This window comes from Maylandia zebra, linkage group LG8 (assembly GCF_041146795.1).
Source record: "Maylandia zebra isolate NMK-2024a linkage group LG8, Mzebra_GT3a, whole genome shotgun sequence".
NCBI lineage: Eukaryota > Metazoa > Chordata > Actinopteri > Cichliformes > Cichlidae > Maylandia > Maylandia zebra.
In genome coordinates this window covers 14,746,884-14,764,058 of record NC_135174.1, presented here as the reverse complement: position 1 = coordinate 14,764,058, position 17,175 = coordinate 14,746,884, and the positions used below count along the sequence as shown (strand labels likewise).

The window sequence follows — 17,175 nt, the reverse complement described above, 5'->3', positions numbered from 1 at the left end:
GTTCTCCACAACTCCAGTTGAAGGGAACAGGAAGCCCAGAAACTAATATAATAAACAGAATGGCTTGTTTAAGGATTATTGTTGTTTACTGAAAAATGTAATGCTTAAAGAACTTGATCAAAATTAAGTAACACCACTTAACAGTAGCAGCACTGTGTCTTATCAAACACAGTGCTGTCAACATTGTAACTCCTCCTACATAAGACTTCCTCCTAATGACTCTCCTAGCTTTGATCAGTCGCCCTATAATATCTGCATTTTTGGTTTCATCTCCTCTGATGCTTTCAGCAGAAGTAGTACTTCACTCATCTGTCATTTATTTTTCATGGGAGTAACACAATGGAGTGGACAATAAGTGTTACAACTTTATTGTCAGGTAAGACAGGTTTGTGCATTCTGATTTAGTCTTTTATTCTCTAATAATTAACATCTCCAAATAGTGAAGATACAAATGACATTTAATTAAATCTGCAACCTGTGTTTCCACTAAATAAAATCTATAAGCAAATGGAATTCCACATCTAGCTGTTTTTTTCTTCTTCAGTTCTTTAGAAAAGCAAATGTATGTATGGTTGTTTTTAAGTGAATATTGCTCCAATTCACTATGTTCAGAACTTAAATCAGAATTTCTGACTTTGTTGCTCTTTAGTTGGAATACAAAATGAAATAAACAAAACCCATTGAAGTAAAAAAAAAGTGACACATAGTGTATACATTTTCTTGTATACCTTAAATATAGATAACTATAACTACATAATCGTCCATTACATGAGACTATGATGTTCTTTCTTCTTTAATTCTCAGTATTAAATGCTGCACTTTGTTTCAACATTGATCCTGTGGCTTGGAAGACCCTGAGGAGTGCTGCTGCTGGTTTTGGCTACCAAGTGGTGCAAAGACAATCAGAGTAAGACAGAACAAGGATTATTATGTTTAATGTGGATTTGCAACTGCTATGTATTTTGTATTTTTAGAACAAAGATCTCTGTTATGGCCAACAGAAATAATTAAACAAGCATACAATATTTCTGAGCTTATTGCTCTCTAGACTTACATCATTCTCATTATTCTGTTATTTATTTCCTTAGTTTGCTCATCAGTGCTCCACTTGAACAGTATTCACAAAATGGAAGAGGGAAAATATATACGTGCACCACCTCCTCCCCAAAGTGCCAAAATATTGAATTTGAAGGTAGGTAACTGTTTGTCTTGACAGGATGTCCTGAAACTTTGACTTTCCACATCCAAGCCCAGAATTAAATTGGTTAAATCAAATCATAGTTTGAGTAGATTTCCAAAACAAATATTTTAGTATGTAACAGTAATGTAGTAAAAATTATATTACTGATGAAGTACACCAAGCAAAGAAAAGCAAATTATTAAGATTATTCTTTTTAATTTTTCAGTTGTTATAGCTGTCATGTCAAAAAGGAAAAAGTTCTTTAATTGTGGTACTTTGGAGTTGTCAAAAGTTTTTTATGAGTGTTATAACAAATGTAGAATACTTTTATTACAGCATCAGGTTTTGCAGTCAACATGTCGCTTGGTTTAACAATGAAAAGTGATCCCACGGCACAAAACACTGTGGTGAGTTGTTGAACTACAGACATTACCAGTGCTTTGTTAAAAATCACAAAGGATGAAATTCTTCTGTCCTCTGCGTCTCAGATGTTTTCTTATAGTTAGAAAATAAATCATGAGTTTGTGGCATGCCCTTATTATTTTTTTGGTGGGGAGGGGTTGAGTTACAATAACTTCAGAATATTTAATAAAGACATGCAAAATTTTACCTTTATACGCTGAAGAGAATAAAAATTAATAAAACTGGGCCTAAAGGTCTTTTTTTTGTAATTCAGGTTTTTACCATTTAAGCTGTGTGAAAAGCTGAATGTAATTTTTTTTTAAGATTTGGTTGATTTTATATGGAGCAAACTATTGCTTAAAAGAAATGGAAATAATCAACTCAGTGTATTAATCACAACTTGACTTTTTCTCCTCTCAGGTGTGTGGGCCAACCATTCCAAATGACTGCAATAGTATCACCATGTACAACGGTGTGTGCTTTGAGATGGATCACTCTAGTACATTTGGAACACCCAGACCTGGTTTTATTCAAGGTAACAGTACATGGAGCTTGGAAAAATATACCTCAAATCATTAAAATCCTGCCTAAAAAAAAAAAAAAAAAACCACTTGCATTTTATACTTCATCATAGTGTCAAAATCTTTTATGTTTGTGCCTTTCTATTATTTTGTACATATTCCTCTAGTTTATATAGCTCTTCTGTTGGCTATTTATTTCTGATGTCTTTACTATTTTTTTTCCACTTACAACTGCAGAGTTGGGATTATACATGTACAATGACAATAAAAAGCTATTTTTTTCTATTCTATTCTGTAAGTAAAGCTTATTTAAGTAAGTTTTACTTAGTTTTTTGAGGCAACAAGTTTGCATAATGTTTTAAGTTCTGGTAACTAATTGGATTTTATAGTGTAATCTCTAAATCTCAGCACAACTGAAACTGTATTATGACTTTATATTTCGTATAACTGAAAGTATGTTGAAACCATTAAAAACATCTATTAACCCATTAAAAATTTATTTCATTTTGAATCTATATCTTGAAAGCGTGCCCGCCCCAAGCAGACATTGCCTTTCTGTTGGATGGTTCAATCAGTGTGTCTTCTAGAGATTTTCAAACAATGAAGAAGTTTGTGAAAGATCTAATCCAGTCATTGCTTTCAATTGATACACAGGTGAGGTGCTGTAATCCTTTAAATACTAGCACACACATAAAATAGTTTCATTATTATTTCCATTTAACTTCACAAAACATGGCTGTTTTACGTGTTTTAAATATTTTTTCTCCTTCCTTTTTAGTTTTCTGTTTCCCAGTTCTCTACTTCACCACAGGTTCATTTTTACTGCACAAAATTTTCATCATCTACATCACTGGATACTACCATCAAAGAAATTAGCAAACTAGGAGGAACTACTTACACAGCGAAGGCCATCAAACATGTTGTGTAAGGGATGCAAAGATATTATTATTTATTCCCTAACTCTGTAAATCTAACCACACTGAGCACTGTGGTCCATGTGTTCAAGCTTTTTGAAAGAGACAATGAAAGACTTGTGTTTGGGGGTATTCTACTAATTGTGAGATGGCCCAAAGAAAACCTCAATTCAAATACTTGCAAAGCTAATTTTGAAAAAAAACAAAAACAAAAAACAAACTCCAATAAATAAATTTGCTAAGTACAAAAATCCGTCTACATCGAAAGGTAATATGAAAAAGAATGATGCATGCTGAAATAATACTCAATAATTCTCAAGATGTTTTGACATTAGATTTTTGTTTTTCATTTAACAGGGAAAAGGTTTTCATACCACAAAGAGGTTCCAGACCAAATGTGAAGAAGGTCTTGATAGTAATTACCGATGGGCAATCCCATGATCGAAATCATCTGCACAGTGCAGCACAGCTAGCAGAGAGTAAAAACATTGTTCGATTTGCTATTGGGGTAAGTACTTTGATTATTTAAGCTTGCAGAATGTGTAAAGTTGTTTGACCATCGGAACCAATGCCATGAAGGTTCTAATGCACTGTTTTTGTTACCAGATGAAATTATTGCGTAAGCAGGGGGTGTCCAATGCATTATGTACCTCAGCACAGCTGTATTTAATTATAGTGAGCATGTAATCATGCGTAGTATCAGAACTAGAGATGGCACGATACCACATTTTTATGTCTGATACCGATATAAATTTGGATATCTGCCGATACCGATATGAATCCGATATAGTGTGTTTTTTAATCAATAAAACTGTTTTTATTAATATCTTGCTGCTTTTTGTATAAGTTCAGACTCAAATTAAAAACTGTGGCTCAGGGGGTTGGGAATTGCATCTGTAACCGGAAGGTCGCCGGTTCGATCCCTGGCCTCTCTGTCCTGGTCGTTGTGTCCTTGGGCAAGACACTTTACCCTACTTGTCTACTGGTGTTGGCCAGAGGGGCCGATGGCGCGGTATGGCAGCCTCGCTTCTGTCAGTCTGCCCCAGGGTAGCTGTGGCTACAACTGTAGCTGCCTCCACCAGTGTGTGAATGTGAGAGTGAATGAATAGTGGCATTGTAAAGCGCTTTGGGTGCCTTGAAAAGCGCTAGATAAATCCAATCCATTATTATTATAAAAACAAAACACTAAAGCTATTCTGTTATAAAAAATGCACTGCACCCAGAATATTTCATAGTTCAGCAATACTGATCAATCTAATAAACCTAAACCTACTCCATCCTCCCTATTCTGGTATTTTAAAGAGTAAGCAACCTAACTAATAGGGTTCTAAAACTCCCAGCAAAAAAATAAAATAAAATAGGGAATCACCCTCCACCTCGTGATGCTTAATCGACGTAATCAACTTTAATTTGATGCAGTGTGGAAAAAAAATGCACAGAAATCTATTATTTTTCAAGAGTAATTAAAGAGATTCAACATCTTTCTTCAACAGAATTGCAGACTGCACAGATGGTACCTTCCCAAAGGAAAAAGTACTATAGCTTACTAGGGTATATTAGATTTAATAGTTACTATATACAGTAATGGACTTCTATACATTTTACATCAGATTAAAACTTTGGGTGTAAGATTCGGATAATTATTTATTAAAAGCTAGACATTTTAAATGAGAATAAGAAAGGAAAGTATGTCTTTGTGCCCCCCTTTTCCCTGTTCATGCCCTATCGGCCCCCCTGGCTAAACTTTGCTAGATCCGCCCCTGCACAGTTACCAGCCGTCAGCTACGTAGAAAAGGATCCTGGTGTAGAAAGTAATATTAAATACATTCTAACAACAGCTTATCAAGGTTAAACGTGCTGCTGTTGTTCAGCCGCTGGTTTCCTCTTTCTGGCGCGAAGTGGGTGATAACCAAACAAGAGAGACTGACTCGCAACAGAAAAGCCGATCAGCTGATCATTAATCAGTTTCACATAGCAGCAGGAGAGAGAAGAGGCAGTCGCTCCATATATCGGTTGTTAAGCTTAACGTGGGAATTCTTTATAAACATTCAGAGATGAACTTACACACTTGCTTTACTTCTCTCTGGGATCACTTCCTCAGAGATGAAATGCCGGATTGCTAGCAAGGCTACAAATACACACAGCCGCTCTATCACATGACGCATACTGCTCCGAGGTGCTACGGTTATGAGCCGAGTTACGCCATGTCGCAAGTTTTTTGAGGTGCTTTTTTGATATTTAATGGATCGGATTACTTTTTTTATTTCCCTCCGATATCCGATCCAGTAATTTACGTCAGTATCGGACCAATACCGATACTTAATATCGGATCAGTCCATCTGTAATCAGAACCCAAACATATTTCTAACAAATAATGCATAATTCCTGTCTGTAAATGATATATTATAATGGAGTGAAAACGTTAAGTTTATGATTGTATTTTGTTAAAGGGACCAAATCATTTTGCATAGCATGACAATGTAAACATAATTTCCCAACAAACCTAGGTGGGGAATGCATTTACTAAAACTGAAGCAAAACGAGAACTGCACACCATTGCATCGTCTCCTTCAGACAAACACGTGTTTCAAGTGAAGAACTTCAACGCACTTGAATTAATAAGACAGAATCTGCAGGAGAAAATTTTCTCCATCGAAGGTACAAACATGAATTTAATGCTAGATTTTTGTTTCCTTTATTGGTTTGTTATCCTACTGATTGACTAAAATAACATACATTGTAAATACATTGTATTAACCTTTTTATTTACTATATTACTTTATTGTGTCATGGCAAAATATCTCATCACTATACATTATTGAAACTGAACACTAATTGCCACTTCAAACCTAATGAAAGGATTGAAAGAATTAACTTGTAAATGTTGTATTGTGTCTCTTTTTTACCTTCTAGTTTATTTTTGTGTTTATAATAAATAGCAAAAAAAATAAATCTTTTGAAACTATTACTTGAAGCATAATGAATTTGTATTTACAAAATTTGCAAAGTGAAATTTGTTTTATGTGTTTTATCATCTTGTTTTTTATGTTACAGGATCTCAAAGCAGTGGAGAGTCACTGAAAATGGAAATGTCTCAAGAGGGATTCAGTGCAGTTTATGTGCCTGAGGTAATTAAAACCACCTGAAACTCACCAGACAGTATAGTCATAGAAAGAGAGATTCCTGTGTGCCAAATTTTGTGACGTAAAGGCAAACAGACAGTTATGCAACTGAACACCATCCAGATTTTAAATGCAAAGTAAATTGTATTTTAAATGTATTTTCTGTCTGCACTGTAGGGAATTCAAATGTCTATTGTTGGTGCAAACCAATGGAAGGGAGGCTACGTGCAATACACAACAGAGGGCCAGAAAGTGAAAACATATGAGGATGTGTCTTTGGAGCCTGACAGTTATCTTGGTAGTTTTTAACAATTGAATTCATATATCTGTCTTTGTGTGTATAGCTCTACTGCAATTAATTGACCAAAACACATGTATCAGTTTGCAAAATGGAAAAAGTCGCAATAAGGAGTCTTTCCCTTTTGATTACCTAAATTCTAGGTTACTCCATGGCAATTGTTATAACCAAAAATGGCACACTTACTATTATTGGTGCTCCAAGATATAAACACAGAGGAGTGGTGGTCGCTGTTAACAGACAAAGCTTTGAAAACCAAAAGATTGAGCCCTTTTCATCACAGGTATGTACTTACAGCAATACAGATCTGAATTACATTGTAAACTGTACATAAATTATTTCCTAAAACAAAAGCTTTTGATTAAAGAAAACATGAATCATTTCATTAATAATATCTTCCTTACACAGTATCAGACTGGTGAATATTTCGGGGCAGAGGTGTGTACCATGGACATAAATAATGATGACATCACTGATCTAATCTTCATATCAGCCCCAATGTACACGGAGCCTGATAGAGAGGGAAGAGTTTATGTTTGCAGATTAACTGGTTTGGTAAATTGCATTTTAACTACTGCCATGGAATTAATCAGTTTATTTGTATACTTTTTAATGATGATAAAAAACACTCTCACTTTCCTCCATTTAGTTTGTGGAGTGTAATTTTGATGATCCGTTAGTACTAAGAGGACATGCAGCTGTCAAAGGAAGGTTCGGCTCTTCTCTTGCTGTGCTGCCTGATCTAAACTCAGATGGATTCAGGGATTTGGCAGTTGGAGCACCTTTGGAGAATAGTGGTGAAGGCAGCATCTACATATTCCACAGTGAAGGAGGAGGAAGAATCAGTTCTACTTACTCACAGGTACACAACATCAAAGAACTCACAAGATGACTGAAATCATCTACCATGTAAATCCAATATCTAAACAATCTGCAGCTTAATTAAAATATGTCCATGTATGCAGAGAATAACTGGCTCTGAGGTCGAGTCAGGACTGAAGTTCTTTGGCCTGTCCATCAGTCAGTCGTCTTTTGACCAGAGTGGTGATGGACTTCCTGATTTAGCGGTGGGTTCAAAGGGCACAGTTGTCTTACTGAGGTAAGTCCAAGATACTCCAGTCATGCACTATTGTTGTCTGTCGTAATTCTACAATCTTTGTTGATGGTCCAACTTAATAAATACACTAATTGTATAAAGTTCAGGTCAGTTTGTATGCTCAATATTCTAAGAAGAGTGCATATTAAGTTGGTCAAAAATGATCAGGTTTTTCATGATAAGGGATTATTGAATTTTAATCACATACAGCTATCATATTATATGAAGGTTTGTTTTAAAATCCTCACAGACCATTGGCATTTTTGGAATTGACTTACCACAAGATAAGAAGCACAGATTAAGCACAGCTCCTGTGGGTTTCATTCAAATATCAAAATGAAATATGAAATGCATAACAGTAGCCTTTTCCTAACAAACATGAACAAATGCATACATTACCTAACAGCAGAAGATGTCATTAAAAGGGTGGTTAGTTCAGAAGACCGTAATGTTCAAATCGTTCTTATTTAGTGAGGCTATTACCATGATGAAGTTGCACCACTGGAACATAAGAGTGATAATCTTAAAAAAGCGGTAATGTTCTAAAACTTTGAAATGTTGGTAAAGCAAATATTTGACTGATGCTAATTCACGGTAAAACACCAAAATTGAAGGGCAGCTTTTAGTTTGGTACTATTTAAAGAGCCAAATCTTGTTCTCATTTGTTTTCCTACTCTCCAGATCAAGACCCATAGTACTGATTGAAGCTGACGTGTCATTCAGCCCAAACCGAATTCCTACTCAGAATGTAGACTGCTCAAAACCATTGGAGAACACAGCTGAAATCTGCTTTACTATGAGTACAATATCTACAGTCAACACAGGTTCATCATTCTCCTTGTTTTCTCTGAACTACAAAGCCACTGTCCAGCGATTTAACTTTTTATTTATTTATGTACATTTGCAGCATTGAAATCAAACACTCATTTATTCCAGCTCAAGTGAAGATTAATTATACTTTAACACTGGATGCCACTCGCAAGCCTCCAAAAAACCGAGCTTACAGCAGCGGGAAACAACAAGAGGAGTCCGGATCAGTTATTATTGACTTAAGAAGAAAAAAGTGTTCAACTATAAAATTTCTTATTGAGGTAAAGCCTAACAACAAAATATTTTGTTTAATGAATTTTATTTTTAAGACTCGACCAAATCTGAATTTAAACTTAACACTGCTCCCTTCTTGCAGGCCTGTCCAGAAGATGCTCTTAATGAACTTTCCAATTATCTTGAATTTTTGTTTTATGGGTTGCCCTCCAACACAAATCTCAGACCAAGTCTTTCCCAGCAAGCTCAAACAACAACAATTTATCCAGTAAGTGAACTTTAAAAAACAAACACCAGACACCTCTTTGCTGGTGCTTGCTAAAGGATGTGGTAAATGTCTCCACTTGACTCAAAAAGTGAGAAAGAAAATGAAAGAATGTGTACTTTGTATCAGATCAGAGAGCGGCTTTTTGACTTCATAGTCACTATAGGCCACATTACTGGCACCATAGACAGAAAGAATTTGACCCTCTCATGCCTGGGTGTTGCTGCTAGTCCAGTTTCCTCACGAATGGGGCAAGCTAGGAGCTAAGCAAAAAGGTCTGGGTTAGCTCCACACCTAGCAAGAAAGAGCCATGTACTACTGTGGGAAGTTCCATCCTCCTCCTCAAGACATTCTCTATCCTGAATGAGGAGGATTTCCTCAAAATATAAATATGAAAGAAATGACATTTGATTCACCTAAACAATGTTTTATTTTGTCGGTAAATATTATATTTAGTATATGCTCTTTACATCATGTCATCTTTCACAGTTGAGGTTTGAGATTAACTGCAGGACTGACAACAAATGTGTTGATAACCTGAAAGTGGATTTCAATTTCACCAGGTGAGTTGATCTGCTGAGAATCTTCCTACATAAACAGATCACAAGAATGTCTCCTTAATATCCCCTTTTGCACCAATTTATGTCCCCTCAATACAAATTTTAAGTGCTTTGTTAAAGCTTTAACCCCCCCACCCCAATTTCCATAACGTACCGTTAATAAAACGAGAAAAACTGATGACAGCCTCAATGGTTCTTTACGTCAGCAAATTTGAGCATAACTCAATAAATTAGAAAGGTAAAAATATATTCCCACATCGCACCCGTGGCCCTTTGATGCATGTCTTCCTCTTTTCTGTCTACTCTTCATTGTTAAGCTACTGAATAAAGACAAATAGTCTGAAAACAAATCTTAAAATAGCATGTTAGCATTGGGCTCAAAGCTGAATATGATGGCGCTTCAATAACTTTTGTGTTGCAGCAGTCTTATTTTTCCCCCCTTTCTTCTGATCCTCATTCAAACCACCAGATCCTCAGTGGTTAAAGTGGGCATTGATGAGCTTCTGAATGTCACAGTCACAGTGGAGAACAGAGGAGAAAACTCCTACAACAGTCGTGTTATTCTCACGTACCCAGCTGGACTCTCCTACAGGAAGTTCACCATTCAGCAGGTAAAGCATCAGAATCAAGTCTGTATCAGTTCATCACTGATCTGCTGTTCTTCCAATGCCTCCAGCAGTCATTTTCTTTTCTAACAAAGGGAAGAATTGAGTGCAACTCCTTGGACAGTGAAGATGGTTTATCACAAGGAATGACAGGCTGCACTATTGACAAGCCAATTTTCAAGAGCAAAACTGAGGTTTGTTTTTTTTAATGTTTTTTTTTAATGTAGAACATCTTTTCTCACTTTTAGTGAGAGTTTTAAAGACAAAGCACTCTTATCTCTCTCAATAAATTCAGGCTTCTTTCATTGTCGCCTATGAGATTAAAACCAACAGTCAACTTGAGAGGAAGATTTTTGTCACTGCAGATATCACCAGGTACTGTTCCTTTGGCACAAGTACATTTCATGTAAGCATAGATACAGTACAAATGTTTTCACTTTTCTCTTTTAGTGGAAATCAGGAGCATGCCCCTACAAGTGAACTTTACAAAAAGCAATGGATTGATGTGAAATACAGCATTTTCATGACATTTGAAAGGTGTGTGTTGTTCTGTTTAAAAATAAAAGAAGTCAATTAGAAATTAACAAATGTTGTCTTGCATAGTATTTATTTAATCTTTAACATATGTCTTTTTAGCTCCCTTAGCTACAACAATTTCACATTTGGGATGACATTTCAGAAACCAGTCCAACAGTCAATCAAAGTATGAAATAACTTCTTGAGTAAGTTCCTTGATTTAGAATGAACGTAACGATTGGTGTTCCTTTTCTTTTCTTATTTAGGTTACAAATTATATCAGAACACTTAACTTTACCGTGGTGATCAGGGTTCCAGTGAAACTTGGTGAAAAAGACATTTGGGTGGATTTGAGCAGCCTACAGGTAATATATAAATGTTTTGCCATGATGCAAAATCATGGCAAAACCAAGCATACATAAATCAAATATACTGCAGATTTCAGACTGTCAGAGTGGAAATGATGAAGAACCAGGTGCCACAGATTTTGTTCCAAAGATACAAAAGGATAAAGTGGTGGTAAGTATGCCTCTGCACTTTAGCTGCTGAAAATCAGACTAATTGTAGAGTTAAAAACACATTGCACACTACACTGATCTTTATCTAACAATGTAAAGCATCTTGAAGCAACTGTTGTTGTGATTTGGTACTATATAAATAAAATTGGATTGAACTGAATATATCACAATACACTGGATCACAGCAAGTGTACTCTTTTTAAATCACCCACAGGACTGCTCTGTAGCCATGTGCAGAGTGTTCAAGTGCAACACATTCATGGCAAGGCTGCAGAGTAGGACGTACAAAATCTCTGCCAACCTCAGTTCAAGATGGATAGAGCAGGTAATTAAAGGGTAATTGTGGTAATAAAAAAAAAAAAAGTACAACTGTTACTATGTACTTGTAACTTCATTAAATTTTTCAGACATTTACTCTTAACTCATTCTTTTTTTGTTTAAAAGATTGGACTTCAATCTGCCAAATTCCTCTTGACCAGCACAGCCAGTCTGGAGTACGATGAAACCCAGTACATCTACTTTTCAACAGGGTCCAACAGTAATCCTCCTGTATACAAGGTGAGTACACAATATTTCCTCTTGTTTCAGTTATACAAGAGCTGGAAAGTCATCCACATTCTGTCACCTCATTGTTCAGATAGAGGCAGAAGTAGACGTGTGGCCTGAGCCAGATTTTACCAAAGAGATCATTGGAGGATCCCTGGGAGGTTTGGCCTTTCTGGCTTTACTCACTGTTGGCCTGTATAAGGTGAGATGGTCTACTTTTTTTTCCAGTCAATATCACAATTTTAAAAATGTTTAAAAGAGTTAAAGAAACTGTTTCAAAGCTTATTATCTTTAGTCACTAACTTTTTATTACATTATTATTATAGTATATCATTTATTTTCCTTTGTCATTGCAACTCCATTGCATGATTGCTGCCTTTTTAAATGTTTTTTTCCTTGCACTCCTAGGCTGGATTTTTCAAGAGTAAATATAAACAGATGATAAATGAAAATGCAAAAGACAGCAGCTAATGCAGGTGCATCCCCAGCGGAATTACCTAAAAAGAAACAAACATGGTGTGTGTAAATGTTCATGCCACCACATTTGAAGAATTATACAAAAAAACAGCTGTGTCTGAAATCATTCCCTCACTCACTCATTCACTATTATCTATAACATAGGTTCCTACCTGGTGGTCATGACCCTAAAAATTGGGTCACAACATAAACCTCAAATATCAAAGAACGTTTATTTTTTTACAAAGTACCTTCAGAAGTGCTTCATAGTCTTTTACAGGATCATACACATTCATCAGAATATGAGAAAAAACTCCAAATTAAGATGTCTGAACAGAAAAACATAATTGTCAATTTACTGCTTAGATATCACACATTCACCCCAAGGTAAAGCATCATAAATATATATAATTCAGACTCCTGGAAAAGAGTAAATGTAGTGAACTACTGGATCGGAATAGAGGGATTTTGATCCAATCCTGTGGTAGATCTTTTCAAAGTGGCTGTATATTTTTTAGGAATCTTATTGCTCATCTCAAGGGTGTAGATTTGGTTTTGGTATTGGTGGGGACGGATGATTCAACCACCGAACCCTGCCCTGTTTCTTTTTTTTTTTTCTTTTGTCTTTGCTTCTTGATAAAAAAGGAAAAATATACTTGCCTACATATGCTATTCTACATGCTTTTAAACCATTTAAAATTACAATTCAGAGTTTTATATGTGAATTATATAATGTTAAGTTACAATTAAATAAATGACTAAGTATTTTAGACTTTAGTTTGCTTCAGCCATATTCCATATAAATCAGGTATCATACAAAAATAAAAATACAGTCATGACAATAAAAGAATATGACTTTAAGGACTTAACAACATTACTTCAGTTATAGTACACCAACATCTCTGATACATTAGCACTATGGGAACACTGAATGACTTGGTGGTTTTTGTCCATAAAACTACTCATCTAAGATTACCACAAAGTAAAAGATCTCTCAGCAAAATAATGCAACATTTTAGGCACACTATTGCCCCTATCAACTCAGTGAGCTGGGATTTTTTATTCTAAACATGAACTACTGTTACAGCAACAGACATGGACGACTGGTGTCCCACACAACAACTCAATGTCCACTATGTGAAGGAGCCAAATACATGTCTTCTCCTCTCGTTAACTGAGATAAACTGCTGGCATATTTGTTTTATATATATACTGTCCAGTCTCTCCTGGTGGACATGGCATACAGCAGCATTGTTTAATCTCATTTGAGTCATTGTTGAACTTAGCCATGTTTTTAGTCTTCTGAGAGCACTGAAGCTTCTTTCAGCCTCAGCTGAGGATACTGGGATGATGATAATAAATACTAGTTAATCTATAGCACCAAAACATCAGTCAGTCACCTGTGACCTCGTCTCTTCACCTCTGTCCGAGCTACAACATGGCAGAGCTGCCTCTGTCACTTGATAAGTAACAGTGAGACATTCCAAATACATGCAGTCACACGTGTTTTAAATAAAGTAATGAACCAACAAGTCATCATCCAATTTCATCTGTGATCTTGTATCCCCATTACTCTGAGCTTTATGTTGGTTCTTCTGTCACCTGACAAATAGGACATACATGACAATACGAATAAAATGGGTAGCTGCTTCAGTGTTTCTATCAATTTGTGCAGATCTTGACTCATCAGTAATGTTTGTAGGGTGAGTGCATTTTTAAAACAATTTGTGCAGAATGCACTACAAGGTGGAATATTTGCAAAATCATGACTAGAGATCCGATCCGATATTATGTATCGGTATCGGTCCGATACTGACCTAAATTACTGGATCGGATATCGGAGAAAAATAAAAAATGTAATCCGATCCATTAAATATCACGAAAGCACCTCACAAAACTTGCAACACGCCGTAACTCACCTCAGAACGTTAGCACGTCGGAGCAGTATGCATCACGTGATAGAGCGGCTGTGGCATGCAGGACCTGTCGGTGGTCTGGATAGCATGTGGAGCTTCGCTAGCAACCCGGCATTTCATCTCCGACAAAGTTATCCCCGAGAGAAGTAAAGCAAGTGTGTAAGTCCATCTCTGAATGTTTGTAAAGCATTCCTGCGTTAAGCTTAACAAACGATATATAGAGCGACTGCCTCTTCTTGCTGCTACTTCAATCATGAAACTGCTTAACGATCAGCTGATCGGCTTTTCTGTCGCCAGTCGTGTCTCTAGTTTGCTTTTGGCCCACTTTGCACCAGAAAGAGGAAACCAGCGGCTGAACAACAGCAGCACGTTTAAGCTTGATCAGCTGTTGTTAGAATGTATTTAATATTACTTTCTACTCGAGGATCTTTTTCTACGTAGCTGACGCTGGTAACTGTGGAGGGGCGGATCTAGCAAAGTTTAGCCAGGGGGGCCGATAGGGCATTAACAGGGAAAAGGGGGCACAAAGACATACTTTTCTTTCTTATTCTCATTTAAAATGTCGAGCTTTTAATAAATAATTATCTGACACCCAAAGTTTTAATTTGATGTAAAATGAATAGAAGTCAATTACTGTATATAGTAACTATTAAGTCTAATATACCCTAGTAAGCTATAGTACTTTTTCCTTTGGGAAGGTACCATCTGTGCAGTCTGCAATTTTGTTGAAGAAAGATGTTGAATCTATTTAATATTTCTTGAAAAATAATTGATTTCTGTGCATTTTTTTTCACACTGCATCAAATTAAGGTTGATTACGTCGATTAAGCATCATGAGGTGGCGCGTGAGGGGCGGTTCCCTATTTTTTATTTATTTATTTTTGTTGTTGCTGGGAGTTGGAGCCCTATTAGTTAGGTTGCTTAATATTTATGCTAAGTACTCTTTAAAATACCAGAATAGGGAGGATGGTGTAGGTTTAAGTTTATTAGATTGATCAGTATTGCTGAACTATGAAATATTTTTTTTTGCATACAGGTATAACAGAATAGCTTTAGTGTAGTTGTTGTTTTAAACTTGAGTATGAACTTATACAAAATGCAGCAAGATATTTAAAAAACAGTTTTGTTGATTAAAAAACACTATATCGGATTCATATCGGTATCGGCAGATATTCAAATTTATGATATCGGTATCGGTATCGGACATAAAAAAGTGGTATCGTGCCATCTCTAATCATGACTACCTTGTGATATTTCGTCTCAAAAATTAAATATCCTGGCTTGCTCGAGGCTGCCGTTTTCTCTGACAGTTTCAATCAAAATTTGAAATGCTACTCTGCGAGACTGAGATAACTAATAGTGCTGCATGTTGTGCAGTTAGTTTCCAAAACACGTTATTATTGGTTACATACAATTTTAGACTAATGTGGGCCAAAGCCTAGCATAGCCTGTAACGTTATTATGATGGACACATATTATGAGTTAACTTGGCTTCAAGTGACTTACAGGTTTCTTTGAAAAATTTCTCTTTGCTGCCATCCTCCTCTCCTCCTTGCAGGTCCTGGCAGCGCAGGCTTGCCACTGCCAAAACTAAACAGAGCTCCCTGAAAGGCACAGCCAATCAAATTGGCCATATTTGTCACATGATGTAGGACTCCAGTAGAGAAGTAATTTAACTCTTTCTGCACTGCTAGGTGAATGAGATGTTGACAGATCGATTTTTTTCTTTCTGTCGGTTTTGTTTTTCTTTACTCGAAGAGATCAAATTATTGGTGGGTACAATTCAGTAACTGCTGGATATTGGTGGGGACATGTCCCTTCCATCCATGCCAAATCTACACCTTGGCTCATCTATGTTGTAACTTGTGTGAGTTTAAATTTCTGCAAACATTTCACAATGATTGTTTAGAATTTTTTTGCTAGGTGAAAAGAACTTTCATGGCATCATGTATTGTAAAAATGTATGAAATTCGGTGGATATATTTCAATACTTAGCTTGCTTATAAAACCCTGAGAAATGTGACTTGCTTTATTCAGAAATAAATTAAAAGATTTTTCAGCTTTGTGTTGTATTATATGAAAAAGGTATTTCATATTTCAGTGTTAATCATTTGCTGTATGTAAACATAATAATTAATTACTGATCTCATATGACTCATTAACACATTTTTAATTTGAAAAATGAAAGTATAGCGTAATAAACATATTCTTGGCTAATGAGTTTGGATCATCATTATGCAAATTAATGCACTCTTGATGAGTCCTTCTGAAGCAGGGATGTCAAACTCATTTTACATTGTGGGCCAGTAAAACTTCTTTACACTCCAGTTACATATTTAACTGTTTTTCTACACGATAAAGAGAAAACTGTTGTGACAAAGAAAGAATTCTGTCAGCATGACTCTTTGGACTTAAATTGTCAAAAAGAGAAACAGAAATTTCTATAGTAGAAAGTGAAAAACAGAAAAGTTTCTGTTTTTCACAAAGTTACAGATTGTTTTTTTAGAGACATAGCTAAGAGTTTTGCAATTTGGCATAATTTGTGAAAGCTTAAATTACTTCGGTACTGAATGTCAGAAATTAGGCCTTATTGTCAGAGGTTATTTTGGGGAAAAAACAACAACAACAACAAAAAAACCCAATACACTTTCTGTCTTCGGAACAACTGCCCCCCTTCCTTCTTTCATGATAAAACGATTGGCCGCAAGTCCCACCTCTGCCCGCATGGATTCTTAGGAGGGCTGAAAATTCGGCTCCAACATATAGACTGGCCATTAATAACTGACATATGAAATTGTCTTGCAGTCCAGATATAATTCCCTCGAAGCACAGGCAGACGCAAGTGGTTTTCTGTCACTGATTTATTTGAAGACTTCTCTCCAAAGCCACCATAAAAACTATACAGCATTAACAAAATAAAACTCAACGTAAGACACAGCACCAAAAATAACACCGTACAACAAACACGATAAATCAATAAATATCTCGTTGGCTGCATGCTGCAAAAAGCGAATAAGCCGCCGTTCTTCTGAGGTTTCCTTTAACCGTCTGTAGTTAAAGTCCACTTAACATGACTTTCAATAAAGACCATTTTTTCTGCATGCTTACAGGTGTTTTCGCCTTCTTTCTACCCAAAGAGGAAACTAGCGCAACTGGTAAGCGAGCTTGACTTTCAAAATAAGAGCACCAAAACGTTAACTGCATAAATGGTGTATG

General features: G+C 36.0%; 1 protein-coding gene across 1 annotated transcript; it reads left to right on the top strand.

Annotated features, from left to right (window-relative positions):
- Positions 1-339: 339 nt before the first annotated feature.
- LOC101469171 (integrin alpha-M-like) lies at positions 340-12,590 on the top strand. Its single transcript, XM_076887863.1, has 30 exons — positions 340-376; positions 805-907; positions 1,089-1,192; positions 1,517-1,587; positions 2,003-2,117; positions 2,630-2,757; positions 2,882-3,027; positions 3,375-3,525; positions 5,525-5,675; positions 6,072-6,145; positions 6,317-6,437; positions 6,581-6,720; positions 6,846-6,992; positions 7,087-7,299; positions 7,403-7,536; positions 8,215-8,357; positions 8,470-8,624; positions 8,720-8,845; positions 9,332-9,405; positions 9,872-10,013; positions 10,103-10,201; positions 10,303-10,382; positions 10,458-10,544; positions 10,644-10,710; positions 10,790-10,888; positions 10,962-11,042; positions 11,256-11,366; positions 11,486-11,599; positions 11,679-11,789; positions 11,996-12,590. Exons 1-30 carry the CDS (start codon positions 340-342, stop codon positions 12,056-12,058), a joined length of 3,387 nt encoding a protein of 1,128 aa, XP_076743978.1. The 3' UTR covers positions 12,059-12,590.
- The last annotated feature ends 4,585 nt before the right edge of the window (positions 12,591-17,175 follow it).

Coding starts and splice junctions, on each gene's coding strand:
- LOC101469171 (XM_076887863.1), top strand. CDS start 340: ATGGAGTGGACAATAAGTGTTACAACTTTATTGTCAG. Junction 8,846..9,331: donor AAACAACAACAATTTATCCA/GTAAGTGAACTT, acceptor CATCTTTCACAG/TTGAGGTTTGAGATTAACTG. Junction 10,202..10,302: donor TTTTCAAGAGCAAAACTGAG/GTTTGTTTTTTT, acceptor CAATAAATTCAG/GCTTCTTTCATTGTCGCCTA.